General features: G+C 42.7%; 1 protein-coding gene across 1 annotated transcript in view; it reads left to right on the forward strand.

The window, feature by feature from the left end:
- Nucleotides 1–10,862: 10,862 nt before the first annotated feature.
- Nucleotides 10,863–13,090, forward strand: part of FBP2 (fructose-bisphosphatase 2) — a 35,334-nt gene continuing 33,106 nt past the window's right edge. The window contains exon 1 of the mRNA XM_029203079.1: nt 10,863–11,135. Coding sequence (XP_029058912.1) covers nt 10,966–11,135 — 170 coding nt within the window. The 5' untranslated portion in view covers nt 10,863–10,965. The remainder of the gene's footprint in view (nt 11,136–13,090) is intronic.

The raw sequence follows: 13,090 nt of genomic DNA on the forward strand, positions 1-13,090 counted from the left end.
GCTGAAAAGGCTGAAAAGTCAAAAACTCTTCTTGGGTCCATAAGAGAAGGAAGGACACAGGGCAAACCATTGTCCCCAAGGTTGGCGAGACAGGTGAAAACAGGCAGTCACATCTCACCAGAGCAAAGACTCATGAAGGGAAATTGCTGTAGGAGCCAGTGCTGGGGTCTAAAGCCTGAACTGTAATTAACAGATTGCTGGAAGTTCAGCCTGGACAGTTCTGAGAGTTAAAAAATTCAGGGCAACCTACAGGGAGCCCCCAGGATTGTGAGTTTTACCTCTAGGAGCTTGACCAGGATACCACAGTGAATGCTGGAGAAAACACTGGGCTTCTGGCTGGGGATGGGAAAAGGAAACATTTTGAAACACACCAGAGCACTCTGTTCTTAACAAGGCCTGCCCTCAGGGGAAATTAGTTAACTAGAGCAACCCAATCAAGGATTATCAGTCTTAACTGACCTGGGGAAGGGAAATACCCCGACTCTAGCCAATTCTAGCCATCCCATACCACTTAAGGGGGAGAAAAAAACGGAGAAACACTTGTGAAGTTCACAATCTAGAAGCACAGGCTCACAAAATGCTGAGACCTAATCATAGGACTAGGTCCCTCCCCTCACATCTCACCACCTCCTTACTAAAGGCCTATTTACAGCAGTTCCTTTTATCCAGTACACTATATCCAGCTATCAAGAAAGAATTACAAGGCAAACCAAAGGGCAAAAAACCACAATTTGAAGAGACAGAGCAAGCTTCAGAACAAGACATGGCAGGGATGTTGGAATTACCAGCCTGGGACTTTAAAACAATTATGATGGGACTTCCCTGGTGGTGCAGTGGTTAAGAATCTGCCTGCCAATGCAGGGGACACGGGTTCGATCCCTGGTCCAGGAAGATCCCACATGCCATGGAGCAACTAAGCCCGTGTGCCACAACTACTGAGCCGGTGTGCCACAATTACTGAAGCCTGCGCACTCTAGGGCCTGCATGCCACAACTACTGAGCCTGCGGGCTGCAACCACTGAAGCCCACGCGCCTAGAGCCCGTGCTCTGCAGCAAGAGAATCCTCTCAATGAGAACCGCATGCACCGCAACGAAGAGTAGCCCCCACTCGCTGCAACTAAAGAAAGCCCGTGCGCAGCAACGAAGACCCAACACGGCCAAAAATAAATAAAATTCAAAAAAAAAAAGACAATTATGATAAATTTGCTAGGGACTCTAACGGATAGACAGCATGCAAGAACAGATGGGCAATGTAAGCAAAGAGAAGGAAACCCTAAGAACCAAAAAGAAATACTAGAGATTAAAGAAAACATTGTCACAGAAATGAAGAATGGCTTTGATTGGAATTTGATGGTCATGGCTAAGGAAGGAATCTCCGAGCCTTAGGATATATCAATAATCTTTGAAAACTGAAAAGCAAAGCAAAACATAGACTGGAAAAAAAAACTAACAAACAAACCAGGATATCCAAGGACTGTGGGACAACTACAAAAGATGTAACATGCATATTGGGAACATCAGGAGAAGAAGAAGAAAGAGAGAAAGGAACAGAAGAAATATTTGAAATAATTATGACTGAGAATTTCCTCCAAGTTAATGTCAGACACCAAACCACAGATCCAGGAAATTCACAGAATAACACACAGGATAAATGGCAAAAAAACACACCTAAGCCTAACATCATCAAACTACAGAAAATCAAAGATAAAGAAAAAATCCTGAAAGAAGCCAGAAGAGGAAATAAACACCTTACCTACAGAGGAACAAAGAATTACATCTGACTTCTCCTCAGAAACCATGCAAACAAGAAGACTTGGAGTGAAATATTTAAAGTGTTTAGAGGAAAAAACCCATCAACCTCTGAGTTCTGTACTCTGTAAAATTATCCATCAAAAGTGGAGAGGGACTTCACTGGTGGTCCACTGGTTAAGACTTTGCCTTCCACTGCCAGGGGTGTGGGTTTGATCCCTGGTCAGGGAGCTATAATCCTACATGCCCCACGGCCAAAACACCAAAATGTAAAATAAAAGCAATATTGTAACAAATTCAATAAAGACTTCCAAAAAAACAAAGTGAAGGAGAAACAAAAACTTTCTCAGACTAACAAAAATTGAGGGCATTTGCTGCTAGTAGGTCTTCCTTGCAAGAAATGTTAAATGATGTTCTTTAGAGAGAAGGAAAATGATATAGGTCAGAAGCTTGGATCTACATAAAGAAAGGAAGAGCATTGAAGAAGGAAAAAAAGAAGGTAAAATAAAAACTTTTATCTTTTATTCTTAATTGATCTAACATAAAACAGTTTTTTCAAAATCCTAATAGCAAGAATGTATTCAATTACAACTTATTCTTAATTGATCTAATAGATAACAGTTTGTTCAAAATAGCAACAATGTATTCAATTATATCTGCTTATGTATATATCATATATATGCACTTATGTATGCTTACGTATAAGTGAAACGAATGATAGCAATTATACAGGGACAGGAGGATGGAATTAGAATTGTTTTGTTATTATAAGGTACAACTACCCATGAAGGGGTATATGTTATTTGAAAGTGAAATTGGATTAGTTGTAAATGTATATTGCAAACTCTAGGGAAAGCACTAAAAATAGTAAAAGGAAGTATAACTGATATGCTAAGAAAGGAGAGCAAAGGAAATCATATAAAATGACTAATTATAATCACAAAAGGCAGAAAAAGAAAGGAAGACAACAATAGGAACAAGGGCAAAAAATAGAAAATAGTAACAAATATGGTTACTATTTTCCATTAATCCAACTGTATCAATAATCACTTTGAATGTCAATGATCTAAATACACCAATTAGAAGAGTGGATCAAAAACATGACCTAACTATATGTTGTCTACAAGAAATCCACTTTAAATATAAAGACACATATAGATTAAAAGTAAATAGATGGAGAAAAATATATCATGCTAACACTAATGAAAAGAGAGCAGGAGTAGCTATATTAATGTCAGACAGAACATACTTCAAAGTAAGGAAAGTTATTAGGGATAAAGAGGGGTATTACATAATAATAAAGGAGTCAATTCTCGAACAAGACATAACAGTGTATGTGCCTAACAACTGAGCATCGAACTTCATGAGGCAAAATGGATAAAACTGTAAGGAGGAAGATGAATCCACTATCATAGCTGGGGATTTCAATACTCTTCTCTCAGAAATGGAAAGGCCCAGCAGGCGAAAATCGATAAGCACATAGTTGAACTTAACACCATTTATCAACAAGATATAATTGACATCTACAGACTACTTCATCCAACAACACCAGAATACACATTTTCCTCAAGCTTACATGGAACATTCACCAATATAGACCACATTCTGGGCCATAAAACACACCTTAACATATTTAAAAGAATAGAAATCACACAATGTCTGCTTTTAGACCACAATGGAAATAAACTAGAAACCAATAACAGAAAGATAAGTGGAAAATCCCAAAATACATGGAGATTCAATAACATACTTCTAAATAACATATGGATGAAAGAAAAACATCTCAAGAGAAATTTTAAAATATTTTGAACTAAATGAAAATAAAAATACAACTTATCAAAATTTGTGGGATATAGTGAAAAGCAGTGCTTAGAGGGAAATTTATAGCATTAAATGCATATATTAGAGAATAAGAAAGATCTAAAATCAATCTAAGTTTCCACCATAGGAATCTAGGAAAAGAAGAACAAATTAAACCCAAAGTAAGCAGAAGAAAGGAAATAATAAGAATTAGAGCAGAAATCAATGAAAGTAAAACAGAAATCAATAAAGAAAATCAACAAAACCAAAACCTGGTTCTTTGAAAAGATCAATAAAATTGATAAGCCTCTAGCCAGGCTAAGAAAAAAGAGAGAAGACATAAATTAGTAGTATCAGAAATAAAAGATGGGACATTACTACAGATCCTTGGGAAATTAAAACGATGATGAAGGGGGCTTCCGTGATGGCCCAGTGGTTAAGAATCTGTGTTCCAGTGCAGGGGACACGAGTTTGATCCCTGGTCAGGGAACAAAAATCCCACATGCTACAGGGCAATTAAGCCCACATGCCACAAGTACTGAGCCCACATGCTCTGGACCCTGCATGCCACAACTAGAAGCCTGTGCTCTGCAACAAAGAGCCCATGAGCTGCAACGAAAGATCCCGCATGCCACAATGAAGATCTGCGTGCCACAACTAAGACCCGATGCAGCTAAATAAATAAATAAACAGGGCTTCCCTGGTGGCACAGTGGTTGAGAGTCCGCCTGCTGATGCAGGGGACACGGGTTCGTGCCCTGGTCCGGGAAGATCCCACAGCCGCTCCGCGGCATGTGGGAAGGCGCCAGGCCCGCGGACCCGGCGCGCCGGGAGCGGGTGCCCCGCCGGGGGAGGCCCCCGAAAACACAAAAAAAAAAAAAAAAAAAAAAAAAAAGGCCAAAGACTTCAACAGACACCTCACCAAAGAAGATACACAGATGACAAATAAGCATATGAAAAGATGCTCCACATCATATGTCATCAGGAAAATGCAAATTTAAACAACGAGACATTCCTACACACCTATTAGAATGACCAAACCCCAGAATACCAAATGCTGGTGAAGATGTGGAGCAACAGGAACTCTCATACTTTGCTGATGGGAATGCAAATCGGTCCAGCCGCTTCAGAAGACGGTTGGAGGTTTCTTACAAAACCAAACATACTCTCGCCATATGATCACACTCCTTGGTATTTACCCAAAGGAGCTGAAAACTGACATTAGTACAAAAACCTGCAGACTGTTGTTAATAGTAGATTTATTCATAATTGCTAAGACGTGGTAGCAACCAGGATGTCCTTCAGTAGAGGAATGAATAAATAAACTGTGGTCCATCCAGACAATGGAATATTATTCATTGCTAAAAGAAATGAGCTATCAAGCAATGAAAAGACATGAAGGAATCTTAAATACATATTACTAAGTGAAAGCAGCCGATCTGAAAGGGCTACCTACTGTATGATTCTATCTATTTTACATTCTGCACAAAGCAAAACTACGGAGGCAATAAGAATATCAGTGGTCACTAGGGGTGCGGTGGTGGGGAGTGATGAAAGGCAGGACACAGAGCATTTTTAGGGCAGTGAAACTACTCTGTGTGATATTATGATAGATAGATATATGTCATATATGTACAAACCCACAGAATGTGCAACACCCATAGTAAACCTTAAGGTAAACTATGGATTTGGGGTGATAACGATGGGTTAATGTAGGTTCATTTTTGTAAAAAAAAAAAAGAGAGAGAGAAAAAACAAATACCATTCTGGTGAGTGATGTTGTGATGTTGATAACAGGGAAGGCCGTGCATGTGTGGGTACAGAGGGAAATGAGGAATCTCTGTACCTCCTCGCAATTTTGTTGTAAACCTAAACTACTCTAAAAGATAAAGCCTTATTATTATTTTTTTAAAAAGCGTAGTATGATGAGAATATAAGTAAATGGTGCAATGGGTACCAAAGAATTAAAATATAGTTCCAACATATGCCAGCCCCACTTTAACTTTATTTTTGCATTTGAAGAATGTATATAGCACTTTCCTACATATTTTTATACATTGAAAACTAGACTTGGTATCTTGGTAAAACTATGTTATAGGAAAGCAGAAATTGTATTCTTTATTTTTTATCTTTGTTTTCTGCTCTCCAACCAAGCTGATGCTTAAGCATCAAGCTGGTTTCACTGGCACATGAGAAAAGGAAGGTGTGATCTGCAGAGAAACAGAGTTCCTATGTGAAGCTGTTTAGAATGGCACTCAATGTTCAGTGCTCAAGTATGTAGTAAGTACTGTAGTCCTATGGGGGCAAGTGTGTAGGTATTTTGAAACATTTTGCCATAATTGTAATTTTTTTTTGCATTTTTACCTGATGGCATTATTTCCTTTTTTTCGTTGTTTTTTCTTCAAATTTATTTATTTATATTTTTGGCTGCGTTAGGTCTTCGTCGCTGCCCGCTGACTTTCTCTAGTTGAGGCGAGCGGGGGCTACTCTTCATTGCAGTGTGTGGGCTTCTTACTGCGGTGGCTTCTCTTGTTGTGGAGCACGGGCTCTAGGTGTGCAGGCTTCAACAGTTGTGGCACATGGGCTCAGTAGTTGTGGCACACAGGCTCAGTAGTTGTGGCTCACGGGCTCTAGAGCACAGGCTCAGTAGTTGTGGCTCACGAGCTGTAGAGCACAGGCTCAGTAGCTGTAATGCACGAGCTTAGTTGCTCCACGGCATGTGGGATCTTCCCGGACCAGGGCTCAAACCCATGTCCCCTACATTGGCAGGCGGATTCTTAACCACTGCACCAACAGGGAAGCCCAGCATTACTTCTTATAATAAAACCTTTTCTGATTGAAAACTTCAAAAACAAAGTAAAACAAAAACCTATGTTGGGGACTTCCCTGGTTGTCCAATGGTTAAAGACTCCACACTTCCAATGCAGGGGGCCCGGGTTCAATTCCTGCTCAGGGAACTAGATCTCACATGCTGCAACTAAGACCAGGTGAAGCCAAATAAACAAATAAATATTAAAAACAAAACAAAACAAAACCCAAAAAACCTATGTTGGGATTCCATAAAGCACCTTAGCAAAGTTTTGCTAACAAAGAATGGTCCCTCAGGTGATATTCTAGAGGCACATTCCAGGTCCTTGTCTTTGGGTGGAGGGCCCTGAGGCAGCAGCAAGATTGCCCCAGCCATTAGGACGGTCTGCTTGACCTTATTTACTTAGACTCAGTCCTGTGAGCATCCTTCACTAAGCAGAGCAAAGCCATAGATAGCTTTGTGGTCACCAGTGTATCCTTGGCACTGAAATAACTGTGAGCTGGAGGCTCTTCTACCTTCCTCTGGGCTTTCGCCACAGCTGCTCTTTCAGTTTCCACCCTGTCCTGTGCCCTGAAAGAACTTTGGCATTTGCTGAAAGGTCATCAGCTGCAATTTTAGACCATTGGGTAACAAACTTCTGACATTTAAATGCAGCTGCAAAGTGGTGGGATTGCTGTACCGGCTGTCAGCCTGGGCTGGATGGTGACAGAAGTAGCAGCCCCTTCCTCAGATCCCTTTATGGACGAGTGGTTGACCGCTTATAAAGGACACCAGCCAATACTCTCCCTTCTGACTCCCAAATTATCTAGTCTTGTTCATTCTTAACACCCATAGTGTGCTGGGCACCAGGGATTCTCCGGACAGTTGTGCTGAAGCACTAGTTTGTTTGTTTACTTCCAATCTCTTGTGAACAAATACATAATAAAAATTAACTAGAAAGGCTAATAAACACATGAAAAGATGCTCAACATCACCAATCATTAGGGAAATGCCAATCAAAGCCACAATGAGGGCTTCCCTGGTGGCGCAGTGTTTGAGAGTCCGCCTGCCGATACAGGGGACACGGGTTCATGCCCCAGTCCGGGAAGATCCCACATGCCGCGGAGCGGCTGGGCCTGTGACCCATGGCCGCTGAGCCTGCGCGTCTGGAGCCTGCTGCTCCGCAATGGGAGAGGCCACAACAGTGAGAGGCCTGCGTACCGCCAAAAAAAAAAAAAAAAAAAAGCCACAATGAAATACCATTTCATACCCATTAGGATGCTAGTTATAAAAAAACAAACAAAAAAACCCCAGAAAATAACAACTGTTGGCAAGGATGTTGAGACGTTGGAACCCTTGTGCACTGCTGGTGGGAATGTAAAATGTGCAGCCACAGTGATTCCTCAAGAAGTTAAACATAGAATTACCATATGATCCAGCAATTCTACTTCTGTGTATGTATATACTCCCAAAAAACTGAAAGCAGGGACTTGAACATGTATTCGTCCTACTGTGGACATGATAGCATTATTCACAGTAGCCAAAAGGTGGAAACAACCAAAGTGTCTGTCGATGGATTAATGGATAAACAAAATGTGGTATATCCACCAATGGAATATTATTCAGTCTTAAAAAGGAAGGAAATTCAGACACATGCTACAACATGGATGCACCTTGAAAATATGATGCTAAGTGACATAAGCCGACTACAAAAGGAGAAATATTGTATGATTCCACTTTTATGAAGTACCTAGAATCGTCAAATTCATAGAAATAGAAAGTAGAACTGCAGGTTGTCAGGGACTAAGGATTGAGGGGGAAGAGAGAGTTATTGTTTAACAGGCACAGAGTTTCACTTTACAGTAAAAAGACTTTTTAAAAATGTACAGTTCTCTGAATTTTAACACATGTATGGGTTCAAGTTGCCATCACCATAATCAGGATACAGAACAGTTCCATCAGGCAAAAAATTCCCCATCCTGTCCTCCCCGCCCCACACCAACTATCCCTGGCAACCATGAAGTTGGTCTCTAACTCTCTAATTTTGTCTTTTTTGAGAATATCATATAAAGAGAATCATACAGCATATAGTCTTTTTTTTTTTTTTTGCGGTACGCGGCCCTCTCACTGTCGTGGCCTCTCCCATTGCGGAGCACAGGCTCCGGACGTGCATGCTCAGCGGCCATGGCTCACGGGCCCAGCCGCTCCGCGGCATGTGGGATCTTCCCGGACCAGGGCACGAACCCGTGTCCCCTGCATCGGCAGGTGGACTCTTTTAAGACTGGCTTCTTTCACCAGCATAATGCCTTTGAGATTAGTCCCAGTGCCACATGGAACAATAGCTTGTTTCTTTTTATTGCTGAATACTGTTCTATTTTATGGATCCACCACAGTTTCTTTACCACTATTGAAGAGCATTTGGGTGTTAGCAGTTCCTGACAATTTTAAATAGAGCTGCTATAAATATTCACGAATGAGTTTTGGTGTGAACATACAATTCATTTCTCTAGGGAAGATGTGACGGTCCACTCTGAGCGGCATCGTTTTGTACCACCACAAAGAGGGGAAACCCTCTTAATCAGATGACATTCGACCTCAAAGGAAATCTGGAAACCAATCAGCCGGGCCACTCTCTCTATCTTGTAGCCATTTACTGGCCCAGAACTCCTAATATCCAGCCACTGCTCTTTCTATAATTATGTCTGAAGAATCATGGTTGATCTCCCATGTGAAAGACAAAGCTGAGTTATTTATTGATGGCAACATGAAACATCAGGATCAAAGAAAGTTCCATTCTACAGTCCTCACAATTTCCAGAAGCTCTTGGGGAAGAAAAAGAAAGTTTTCCAATTTAGACGCTGGTGATGTCAAAATTAAAATGTTCTGACATAGAAGCTCCTCTTCTAGGGCTGTATCTTACTGAAGCCCTCACACAAGCACATACACAAAGGTAAGGATCTTGGTGCAGCATTGTTTGAGGAGCAAATATTTCGAAAATATCTGACCGTCCACACAGTGGGAAAGCAGTATGTCTCTGTGTGTCGACACGGATGTATTTCCCAGATGTTTTGCTGTGGAAGACACTTCTGATTGGTTGAAAATCTGGCCAATGCTTCAAAAGTGGAAGGCTACTTGGGGTGGGGGTGCGGGGTAGGCAGAGGGTGTTTCTGGGGAACTATTTCTTTCCTAATAAAAGGGAACGGATGTGGTTGCCCTTCTCCCCTCTTTGGGTCTTCAGATGTTCAGAGCTGTAGTGGCCATTTTGTGCCCGTGAGATGATAAGCTTGCAGGCAAAAGCCAGCCGACCGAGGATGACGGAGAAGAGACAGAGAGGGGTTCCTAATGGAACTCTTGACCAGCTAAATGAATGCCAGCTGCTGCCTCGGAGAAAATATGAGGCTAATGAACCCCACATATTTAAATCACTCTACGTTTGCTATTACTTGCAGCTAAACACATTCTGATTGAAGTAACTGTCAAAGGAAAATAATCAACTTGCCCAGCAATGTGCATATTGTCCTATTTTGTAAAATGAAATCGTATATGTATACATGATAGTTATATATACATCAACAAATTGGAAGGGTAATAACAACTAGCAAGTATTGAGCACCTGCTATGACAGGCACATCTTATCACTTTAATCCTCACAACCACTCTGTCAGGTAGATGTTTTATTGTTATCACCATTTACAAGTGAGGAAACTGAGGCTTCAGGAGCTTTTCCAAACTGTACAACTAGCAGATGACTAGCCTGGGACTCGGAGCCAGGTGTCTCTGCCCCTAGAGAAAGTGCTTGGACCACCCTGTGCAGACCTCCTCCCTGTTTACAAATACAGATCCCCACCACCTCTAATGCAGTTATTTCTGGCAGTGGGTTGGAGGATGGGCTGGTTCTGTAGTGTTTCCTTTTCAATAAGCAAGCATCATTTTTGCTATAAAAATGCAAATCTAGAGAAACTGAAAAAATAAAGAATTGATCAAATAACCCTAGTGCTAGGCACTAGGAATAGTTTTTTCTTCCAGATTTGAATACCTATTATAAATATCCATCCAATCATACATGCTTTTTGGACTTTAAAAGCATCCTTTTCAAACATATGAAAGAACCCTGGCTAAGAGGTCCCAGGATTGCCATCATTTTGTTATGTGACCTATACCCCAGATAAGATATCTGCCAATCTGTCTCCTGCAATATGAGGGAATGGGGCCCTGCAGTAGATACATGTGAAGAAACCTTTTGAGTCTTTGAATAAGAGGGTTTTATGGATCTTTTTTTTTTCTTTTTTTTTTTTAGTGGCTGGAATTCTCATCTCTTACCTTTACTAAACGGTTGCTTCTTAGGATCTTTAAAGAAAAAGTTTCATCAAGAAGAAGTAGGTCTGTGTTTCCCAGCTGCCCGGTTCTATTTACAGCTTGGCAGCCTTCAGATCAGCCAGTCCTGAGAGGTTTCCTTGAGGACTCGCCCAGTTATCTCAACCACGTGGCCTGGGGCACTTTCCCTTAAAGGTCCTGGCATGGCCAGTACAGATTTCTAATCAGCTCTGATACTGCAGAGCCACTGACCAGCCCTTAGAGATAAGGCTTTCTTCTGCAGGGAGAAAAGGATTTGAAAAACTACCCGCCGCAATGGGGGACAGAAGCCCCTTCGAAACGGACATGCTCACCCTGACCCGCTACGTTATGGAAAAGGGGCGTCAGGCCAAAGGCACCGGGGAGCTCACACAGCTGCTGAACTCCATGCTGACGGCCATCAAAGCCATCTCCTCGGCCGTGCGCAAGGCTGGCCTGGCCCATCTGTGAGTCTACCCCGCTGCGACACGCAGTGTTGGGGGGCCCCGGTGCGGGTGGGCAGAGCTGTAGGTGCTTGGGCCGAAACGGGCTCAGAAGTATTAGCCCGTGCGCCCTGGAGGGAAGTTGCCTTTAAAGTTTCTGCCAGGTGTCCTTTGATAAAGGGGCCTTTGACTTGTTTCAAGAAAGAAACAAAATACTTGGAGACATGCTATGGAGAAAAAATATATAATTTTCCCAGTTACCATGTATTATAATGATAACAAGCTCAGGGGCTTGTTCCATTGAAACATATCCTGAGTTATTGTGACTTGTGCTTGCATTCTCACTGGCACAAAGCAACCGCCAGGAGACTTGAGAGGACGCTTGACGCCCTTTGCAGATATGAGCGTTTTATTACCATGACCTTTGCCCATCATAGTCATTAGGAGGTAGAAATCATTTACTGAATCCCAGGGCCCGTCGTCTGTCTCCTTTCTCACCATCGAAAAGAGTCTTTTGCTTTTAAAACAATATTTTATTTCTTCTCTGTGACTCAATCTTCTCTCCACTTGGTGTGCAGGAAGCTGGGAGGTGCTGGGCCCGGGAGGAGAGAATGCAGAGCGTTCTTCCACTTCGCCCTCTTGGTGCTTTACCCAAGTTCATGCTACAGCTGCCAATCCTCACAGCCAAGGGTCCAGTTTAAGTCTGTGGTGAAAAGAAGCAGTCTTTCCTTGGGCTTCCATTTTCCTGGTAGCGATTGCAGTGGAGGTCCTCTCAGAAGATGAACACACCCATTGTTGTTATTATTATTATTATTCCAAAATGAAGAAATAACAAAGTCCAATAATTTGAAATATTTATTCTAACAACTTAGTACTTTTAACACAAAAAAATGTGGTAATTGGGGCTTACCTGGTGGCGCAGTGGTTGAGAGTCCACCTGCCGATGCAGGGGATGCGGGTTCGTGCCCCGGTCCGGGAAGATCCCACATGCCGCGGAGCGGCTGGGCCCCGTGAGCCATGGCCGCTGAGCCTGCGCGTCCGGAGCCTGTGCTCCGCAACGGGAGAGGCCACAACAGTGAGAGGCCCGCGTACCGCAGGGGAAAAAAAAAAAAAAGTGATAATCACAGAGTTTATTTATATAATGCTTGGTGACTCAGTAATGAGCTCCAAGTTAAAGGTGATTGTGACTGGTTTTCCCCCTCTCTGTGTATTGCTGTAACTATACGAGTACCTCATTTGGCAATAACGGTCAGCTCTACCTTTAAAGACCTTCTTGAACGTGAGACACAGCTACTTGCCTCTGTTCTGCTCCTATCTGGTGGTGAGCTGGGCTACGCATAGAGCAGTTTCCTGGATTGCCTGCTGACCTCTCAGTGTTACCCATGTTAATGGGCTCCCCAGTGCAGGGCGGCTGGGCTGGGAAGGGGCTGCTGTGGTGGGGTTGTGCTAATCGCTGCAGAACTCTGACTTTGTGGCCATGGAGTGTCCAGAGGACGTGGACTCAGCGATTGGATAATTCAGGTGCTCCTCTGACTTGATTTTTTGTGCCATGTGATCATGGTCAATGATCTACTCTCGCTAGGGCCTGTAAAATTGTAAAACGGATTGGATACTAATAGCACCTAACTCGTAGGGCTAGTTGTAAGGCTTAGTAGGTCCATGTGATGATGATTTCGACAGTGCCAGCCCCGTAATAAATGCTCCTTATTACTGTGGTTCCAAGCCCGAACCTGGGGAAATTTGCCGGCTAACAGGGCGATGTCGCTGACCCACCACTAGGTGGCAGGCGCAGCCCGTGGAAGCAAGACGTCAGGATCTCGCATTTTCTCGGAGGCTGAGGCAGGTGTCCTCCGTAAGGCAGAGACCACGTATTTTGCCAATTCAGGCGGCATCCTTCCCTGGATGCCTCTGTAATAGATACCCAAGGTGTCAGTGGGAGAAGTCCATTGGCTGGAAATTCCTTCTTTCTAATAAGATGC

Source organism: Monodon monoceros, unplaced genomic scaffold (genome assembly GCF_005190385.1).
Source record: "Monodon monoceros isolate NGI ecotype Baffin Bay Population unplaced genomic scaffold, NGI_Narwhal_1 Super_Scaffold_5, whole genome shotgun sequence".
Classification (NCBI taxonomy): domain Eukaryota; kingdom Metazoa; phylum Chordata; class Mammalia; order Artiodactyla; family Monodontidae; genus Monodon; species Monodon monoceros.